The 8,935-nt window shown below is 42.2% G+C and overlaps 1 protein-coding gene and 1 long non-coding RNA gene across 3 annotated transcripts; one reads left to right on the forward strand and one right to left on the reverse strand.

The window, feature by feature from the left end:
* Positions 1-358: 358 nt before the first annotated feature.
* Positions 359-7,091, reverse strand: LOC120371599. The gene is made up of 3 exons (XR_005584480.1): positions 6,958-7,091; positions 4,990-5,053; positions 359-1,950 (listed from the first exon to the last, which is right to left on the reverse strand). It is a non-coding gene; the product is annotated as an uncharacterized LOC120371599 (long non-coding RNA).
* FOXL2 (forkhead box L2) lies at positions 4,022-8,446 on the forward strand. 2 transcript variants are annotated; one of them, XM_039487489.1, is made up of 2 exons: positions 4,022-5,410; positions 6,051-8,446. In XM_039487489.1, the coding sequence occupies exon 2, from the start codon at positions 6,439-6,441 to the stop codon at positions 7,342-7,344; it is 906 nt and encodes a 301-aa protein (XP_039343423.1). In that variant the 5' UTR covers positions 4,022-5,410; positions 6,051-6,438; the 3' UTR covers positions 7,345-8,446. The 2 variants fall into 2 exon arrangements, with proteins under 2 accessions (XP_039343423.1, XP_039343424.1); XM_039487490.1 differs by having other exon boundaries at positions 4,022-5,229.
* Positions 8,447-8,935: the final 489 nt, after the last annotated feature.

Below are 8,935 nucleotides of genomic sequence, written 5' to 3' on the forward strand. Positions count from 1 at the left end.
TTATTTTAGATGTGGTACAAGGGGGAGAGAATAACAAACAATAGGGGAAAGTGGGTAAGGATGGAAAATGGTTACAGCAATAGAATCACAGTTACTCAGTTTTGTTGCATGCATATCTTGATGTGCCCATGAAGTTTGTATGTATTATATAAGCTCATGTATGTATATATGTGTGTTTATGCATAAGTGTGTGTGTCTATGTCTATGTGTGTGTGTATATGAGACTGTGTGTGTATGATTACATATATGGGACTAACTTCTTATATGTGACAAGAGAAAATAGCTTTTTAGAATGGATTTCAAATAATAGACTAAGCTAAAACTGATGAACCTGTATTCATGCCAGAAAATACTTCCATTTGTTTCCCACACTATATTTATTTGATTCTCATTACTTTTAGGATAGAGAACAGTCCATAAAATGTCATGTTTACATGCAAATATTATTTTTTCTACAATTGTTTTTGGAACAAATAATCCCGGGATTTAAAATAATGCATTACATCTTTATGGAGGAGAAGGACTAGAAATACTTACAATTGTAACAAGATTGTTCATCATTACTAAAGCCTTGGTGCTTTAGTAATGATGCTGAACATAGGAAATACATTTTTAAGGCCCTGAAACATAAGGGCAATTCCATTTGGAAGGGATGTGAATCACATTCCCTTTCTTTTCATCTTTCTAGGGGTCGGTGTTTGAAAGCAATCTCATTTTAGCTGAGTGAGGGCAGGAAGCAGAAAGCTTTGAGGGTCTAATCTTGAAGTCAGTGAGAGTTTTACCACTGTCTTCAGGAAGTACAGGATCAGGCCCTACTCTGTCAACGAAAAGGACCTGAACAACAAGGACTACATCCATTTAATATTAAAACAGATGCATGGCTTTTCTGCTGTCTGACTGCTAGACCTTGTATCGTAACCGCCTATTTCTCCTCAGAGTAGAGCAAACTCAAAAGGTGTGTTTACTTAATGCTGTGCCTGGTAAAAGTTAAAGCTCCCCATGCTAACCATGCATATATACCTTTGAGCTGGGACACTGAACGACAACATCAACGGATTAGGGTCGAGAAAATAAACAAACAGGCTTTTTAACCTGTCCCTGTTAGGGTAGCAGTAAGAAAGTTTTCCAGCTCTCGCGGAGTCATTCTCTTTGCTTACATACAGCTCATTTCGTTCTGGCTTGATGGGGGCAGAGTAATTATAACGTGGACTATTGAGAGGGATTCCTTAAAAAGAACCAAAAAAAGTGAAATTATAGTTTTTCCCGGGACACTTTAAAAACAATTCCATATAGACATCCATTCTGTCTGTATGCAGTGGTGAGTATATAAAGAAGAGCGTAGCTTGGTTTAGCTGATTGGTATTACTATTCAATTTATTCTTCATTGGTTTAATGTTAAACTCTATGCTGGTATCTTGTGTTATATGTTTACCAGTAGTTGTAGGGCGCCAAGAATATGTCAGTCATCATATACGTACATTGTATGTACACATCTGTGTGTGATCATTAGAATACATTCTGTTGGTATTTAAGCTGTGATTCCGTAACATCAGAGGTAATGTAATTCATCAGATCAATAAAGTATCCAGGTTGAAATGTTAGTATTAAAGTGACCTCTTCGCTCTTTGCTTACATTCACCGCTATGTTAATTACAATCAATAGCAATGTTGTGTTGCCTTTTTCCCCTTATGTTTGTGAACTGCAGTAACTGTTCTGCAAGACTTCAGCAAAAACCGCTTTGATATATTCGATTGTCTATTAAAAACAGCGGTACCCGATTTTAATGTAAAAGACGTCCCATCTGCCTTCTTGCAAGCAGCTTTTCAGCACTGGTTTCCAAGTTAAATATAGTGCATTTTATGTAGAGACTAAATCCGTTGCTGTCCATCAAAAGCGGGGTTGGCGTTAATCTCAGCAGTTTGTACCCTCCTGTTCGGCATTCCAAGTGTCTTGTGGTTTGTGTTCCAGATTAGGAGAAAAGAAAATAGATATTTAGAACCAATTCAGGGCACAATTATTAATTGCGCTGCATTTGTCTTTATTTAAGAATTTTCTTGTAATGACAGAGACACAGCCTGTGCAAATTTCCACTATACAATAAAGCGTTTTTATTTCAAATGGACGCATTGTGATTGGCTACATTGCCTGTCGGCGGATTGTAATTTCGCAGACTGAAGGGTTTAAATTCTTGTGTTTAGCATAAACCATCAATTAAATCGATTCCTTGCTTGCGACTTCTTAGCAGCTCCGAACAGTTAGAATATTTTTAAAACTCTACAGGAAAACCAGAAAGTCTTTTTAAAAACCGATTCTCGCGAATTGCTTTGATTGTCATCGTGTGTCAGATTCTTTTTTAAATGTACACCAGATTTGATCTTAATATCCTGATCCAGGTCAAATATGATATAACACATTTTCTCACCAGAATAAATCAGTCTCTGTCAATCCTTCTGACTAAGACTAAGTAATATTTCCTGAGACAGGGTTATTTAAATAAAAATGATTTCCTTTTTCACCGTTTCCTGAATTGTGGCTTCATTCTAGGAGGGAATTTCTTATCAATATCGTTCCAATGCTCTACACCTTACAATGAAGATCTGATAGTCAGTAATATAATTTAAAAATACACGGAACTGAGGCCAGATCCTTCCATTGAAGTCTATGAACGTTTTGCCACTCGCTCTAAGGGAGCGGAACCGGCTCCTTGCAAATATTTCAGTATATAAATTGCCTTCAGTCCGCCCCCGCCCCCGTACATTTACTGTATACCTTGAACTTTGCCCAGGGAAATTGCTCTGTGTATGTCTTCATTTGTTTTGTCTGAGTTTATTACAATTACACAAGGCTTAGAAAGTGACAATGTAAAGAAACTGGCTATCTGTGATCATCGTTAATTCAGTTGACATTGAAACAGACATACGAATATTCAAACTGAAGTTCTGTGCCCTCTGAGCTGCAACATGACATTGATCGCGTAGGCAGAACTCCATACTGAACCTCCCTGTTTAAATGTCAGTGGTGTAGAAAGCCTCTGTGTTACTTACATTTCTCTTGTGTTGTCAGAATGGACACATTCCTAGCAATCACCGTAAAAGCCTCTAATATTTTAGATCTCGGTTAATTATAGCGTTAAAATGTCCAGGAAAAAGCCGAACGACTCACTTATTGCCATCTTTTTGTCTCCGAGTAGGCTCTAATTGACATTGGTGAGATTTGAGTGAACAGCACCAAACAAATAATTTCTGTTCTCTCCTAGTGCCTTGGTTTAATGGCAACAAATTCGGGGTGCAGGCAAATACTCTGGGCAGACCACAATATACTCACCTACTCTGCTACTGAAACCTGCTCTACATTTCCTACCTCTGTGCTCGGAGTCTACCGCTTGGTTTGATCTTAAATCCCACTTGGCGAGGCTGTCAAGAAAGAAATACCTAGGCTAGCAGAGTTTCCTCTTCCACAGAGTGAATCCTTTAAAAGAGCCGTGCACCCAGTTTAAGAGCAGAGAGGGGAGGAATCTGCAGTTTGGAGGAGGTGATGACACACAGAACAATGCTGTTACACCTGCACCAGCTCTGGCTGCGGAAATGCCTGCGAGGAAGAGCAAGCCGGCCTGCATGGGTGGTCAGAAGAAATAGATAGCCCAAACACCACAGAAACTAAGAGACCTCTACGAGTGAACACAGAATCCCCATGCAGCAAACCTAAGTGCTCCGAACGAACAGCTGTCTCCCAGCTTCGTTTTCCCTTGGATACAAAGAATGTTCGTGTTTTAACCTAATGGAAAATCTTGGCTTGTTTACTTGGGAAGATGCACGTGGGCGATTAATTAGGAAATGAATCGCTAATGTTATTTCTCTATACTAACTACACATCGGCGTTCAAGAAAAGCTGAGTGTGTATAATGTAGATATAAAATATACACACATAAGATATACATTCCCCGTATATTTATATATATTTATATTTATGTAAATATATTGTGTCATTATTTTTCGTAACCACATTTGTACCCAGCAGGATTACAGTTCTTAAATATCATATATTTTCCTGAAAATGTGTAATATAATTTGTGTCTATATACTGAATGTTTTATACTTGTATTGAAATGTTGTTCTGAGGTTTTTAAATTTATCTGTACGTAGACTGGCATTCGTGTGTCTATATTATGAATGGCAGCATACACAAGGATGTGTATACATGTACGACGGTCTATAGGTGAATATAGAGAAATCTAAAGATGCAGATAAACATATCTATCGATGTAATTATATAATATATCAGGAGCTACACATTAGACGCGTGCAGGAATATATGCTCTTGAAGAATTGCAATCCTCCTGGGTACAAATGTGGTTACGAAAAATGATGTGGCAAGCCCGCGGCGGCTGGAGGGAAACGGAGCTTTGCAGTGATTCCCGTTCGTATCTGCAGTTCAAGAAAGTTAACGCTGCGCTTATAAAGAAAGATGCTCCGTAGCATCCTGAGCCTGTGGAATCGGGGAAAGCTGCGAGATGGTTCAGTATAAGGCTCACTAATCCTGCACTCTGGGAAAACCCACTAGAGACCGAGAGTTTTTTCCCGAGCAAGTTCTGCAAGGTCACCGTTTTCTAAGTTAAAAGGAAGCTCATAGCAAGAATTAAATATGTGCATAAAAATGCCAGGAGATTTATTTTTAACCAGATCTTCGCATTTTGATGCGCACACTCTTTGGACAACCTAGTTTTCAAGGATTGGTTCAGGAGAGCCGAAGTTTGTAAACACAGGTAGCTGTAATTATAAATGACGCTCAATATTTAAAATGGCAGCGAAGGAGCAACAAGGAGCCTCGAATTTAGAAAATAAGCAGGCGAATCCTCGTGCGTTGTTCCTTAGAACCAAACCGAATAATTGTTTGCAAGTCATCGCAAAATAACGTTTTAAGGAATCCACCTCCATTTGTGCGACTGCAAATGGTGCAGCCTTCGTGCCTGACTATTTTTTGTTCAATACCTTTGAGACGCTTCTGCAGGGTGTCCAGTACACGCTTCCTTCTTGCTGCTCAGAGTCGCTTTACCTGAAGATAAAAAGGGAGATAAAAATGTCACAGGCACATAGAAAATTCCGGTTAACCGGGGGGTGAACAGTTCAGCTGTGTAGTCTGGATCTCTCCCAGAAAAGATTCCACCCTATAATCTCCCCCCAGTCCCTTCCTAGCCTCCTTTTGTTCGCTCATCTGCGGGGCCCTTTAAGGTTTGTAGGTAAACAAGCGCTGTCTGTTTTCGATCACATTTTTATGCTCTGGGTGAAGAAAGCCCTGCTCCGTCCTGGACCCGATCCTTCAGCCTTTACTCTTTAAATTCCGTGTTTTTTACTCGTGTGTGGAAGGGCTGCGAGAACCGAGCCCCGTTTTATTGTGCAACAGATTTAACAGGTGTGGGTTGGGATTTTGTTTGTTTTTACTTCTTTCGACTGTAATCAGTTATCTGGGCACTGTGCCAAGACTCTAGTGAGTATAAATGCAAATGTATATATAGACATAGACATCTGAGAATGGGGAAAGAGTACCCTGTATCACAATCAGGTCCCATTTACAGCTATTGATTTCAGTGTAGGGCTGTGGATTTGGTTTCTAGGCTGGGAGTGGAAGTTTGCAGCTTACTGCACAGTAGGCATGTTTGAGCTCACTTCCCTGGTGCTAAAATGAATGCCTGTGCCAGCCAAACCCAAATAACATGGTAGGTTTGCAATGAAATGTGTTAGCTTCCTTTTACTGCTGATAATATGGTAGCCTTCAGAACCTCATGTTACTATAGCACTTAGCATTTCCCCCTCACTTAACTGGAAATCTGGGTAATAATTTATCCACCTTTCACTGAGAGATCATCTCTATCAGGACTTCCTCAAAATCTCCATCTGAGACAATTATTCAAAACTGTAGCAGAGAAAGTTGCGAGAAGACTTCTTAAAAAACAAATGTGAAATATGTTAGATCGAGAACGTTTAATTTAAATATACGTGGCCATTTGATTTTTTCAGTTTAATACCCACTCTTTCTCTCCTTTTGCTAATAGGCTAGTCACTGGGGTTTAATTACGAATTAGAGATGAACTCGACCGTGCCTCTCTGGCTGCCCCGCTATAGGGGAAAGGGTTCCTGACGAAAGCGGAACTTACAAATCAGAAAAGAGCAAGTCCTTGAGTGCATTGGAAATCTGAGCCTCCGGAGCCAGAGACGCGTTGCTGTCTCTTGAAAAACAGGCAGGGCTAAGAGAGAAACTTTACCAGCTCCTAAGGGAAAGGGGCTCTGAGTATCAGCTGGCTCTGGGCGCAACTTTGATCCAAATCCATACCAAGAAGGGACTGACTCTGAGCCTCTGCCTGTGGGATTGGGCTTCGAGCAGCCCGGCAAGCAGGGACGCTGGTTCTTTTCCCCCTGGGAAGAAGAGTGGACTTGGGTGCCATGATGGCCAGTTACCCGGACCCCGAGGAGGACCCCGTAGCCCTGATGGCTCATGACACCAACGCCAGCAAGGAGGCCGAGCGAGCCAAGGACGAGCTGAGCCCGGAGAAGGGGGCCGAGAAGCCGGACCCCTCTCAGAAGCCCCCCTACTCCTACGTAGCTCTGATCGCCATGGCCATCCGGGAGAGCGCCGAGAAGCGGCTCACGCTGTCCGGCATCTACCAGTACATCATCAGCAAGTTCCCCTTCTACGAGAAGAACAAGAAGGGCTGGCAGAACAGCATCCGCCACAACCTGAGCCTCAACGAGTGCTTCATCAAGGTGCCCCGCGAGGGGGGCGGCGAGCGCAAGGGCAACTACTGGACGCTGGACCCGGCCTGCGAGGACATGTTCGAGAAGGGCAACTACCGGCGGCGGCGGAGGATGAAGAGGCCCTTCAGGCCGCCCCCGACCCACTTCCAGCCGGGCAAGACCCTCTTCAGCAGCGACAGCTACGGCTACCTCTCCCCGCCCAAGTACCTGCAGTCCGGCTTCATGAACAACTCGTGGCCGCTGGCCCAGCCGCCCGCGCCGATGTCCTACGCCTCCTGCCAGCTGGCCGGCGGCAACGTGAGCCCGGTCAACGTGAAAGGACTGTCGGCGCCGGCCTCCTACGGCCCCTACTCCCGGGTGCAGGGCATGGCCCTGCCCGGCATGGTGAACTCCTACAACGGCATGAGCCACCATCACCACCACCCGCAGCAGCTCAGCCCCGCCAGCCCCGCGCCGCCCGCCGCCCCGGCCCCCAACGGAGCCGGCCTCCAGTTCGCCTGCGCCCGCCAGCCCGCCGAGCTCTCCATGATGCACTGTTCCTACTGGGACCACGACAGCAAACACAGCGCCTTGCACTCCCGGATAGACATCTAGAGACCCCCGCCCTCCTGTCTGTCTGTCTCTTGTTTCTCCTCTGTAGTGGCGGATTTGTCTAAAGTGCTCTCTGTGCCAAAAATGGGCACCGCGGAAAAATGTAAGCCCTGCTCCGCGTTTGGTTGAAGGCAGTGTAAGTGTTGAACTTTAAAACCCTCTAGCTGCAGCGAGAGACCTGGGCGATCCCGTTGGAGTGTAAGGTTATCAAGCGATGGCCGGTTTGTCTGATTTATAACAAGGGGCGGGGGGCTGACTTTTCTTTTTAAAGCATGCCATTCAAAATATGTCCTCAAACGTATACTCCATTTTGTAATTTGGCACTCTTATTTTTGGGCATTGAGGAAAGTAAACTGAGAGGGGGAAATAGAAAAACTACCAATTCGATCTCCGCTAATTGTAGATTTGTTGCCGGGACAGGCCTATCCGCTCTGTGTCACAGGACTTTTATAGTCTGGAAAGAATTGCACTTCTTCAAAGTTCTGTCCTTCTGTCAAAATAGTACTTACCTGGGGACTGTTTTAAAAGCAGAACGCATGCCTACATTTCCTAGCAATGCTGTTGATATTTGAAACAAACAAAAAATAACAAGAGTAACTTGTGAAATATGTCGGCAGTGATATAGATATATGTATATTAAAGTAGAAAATGTCCTGTGAGGTCTTAAGAGTAATTTTATACTGGTCTAAAATAATATTTTGAAGTTATAAAAAAAAGACGGTTTCCTATAATAATTGGGATTTTTTCCATGCGCATTATTATTATTATTATTATTATTAAATAAAAGTTAAATTTTATCTTCATATTTTTGACCAAAAACCTCCTGGCCCCAGATGGAATCCTTGGTAGGTTCTGCGTTTTAAGTGCTCAGCATCTTTCTTACAAAGTTTTGGTCCTCCGACTCTAAATAGATTAATGTGAAAAACATAGATGTTTATAAATATTGGGGCCAGTTCATAGCGATTTTATAAATGTTTATGTAAGCTGATAGATACTAAGGCATAGTACCATTTTTGGGACCAACTTTTCTAGAGTAAACTAGCACTTTTATTGTATTTTCTAGCATTGTAAAGTCTCCAATAAAATGTTTTTTTCTTTCTTTTAATATTGTTTTATTTTCCTTCAGTCCTGCGTGCTCCACTGCTGATATGCAAATCCATTGAGAGATTCAATGCAAAACATTTTAATTGTCTTGAGTAGTTGCAGAGATTCCTAACATTCTAATATAAAATGCAAAAGAAATGATGAAATCAGGGATAGCATTGTGTATAATACCCATCTAGAGAGACGTGTGTAGAGTATATACAGTTTATATGCAGATTACCCACGCTTGATATTTTTATTCCAAGTCTAAATAATTGAAATGTTCTAAGCAGCCAAAACGTAATCATTCTGTTTTTAAAATATACTGAAGACAGTCTTTCTTTTCTTTGTTGTCATGCAGAAATATTAAACTTTAGTCTCTTTCCTATATCCAGAGTCCGATCCTGCACTCCTAACGCAGACAAAACTCCACCTGAAGTTCTTTAGCTTCAGTGGGAGTTTTGTTTGAGTAATAATTCCCAGATCCGGCCTTAAAGGGTATTATGCTTTC

The sequence above is a fragment of the Mauremys reevesii genome, linkage group 9 (genome assembly GCF_016161935.1).
Source record: "Mauremys reevesii isolate NIE-2019 linkage group 9, ASM1616193v1, whole genome shotgun sequence".
Lineage (NCBI taxonomy): Eukaryota > Metazoa > Chordata > Testudines > Geoemydidae > Mauremys > Mauremys reevesii.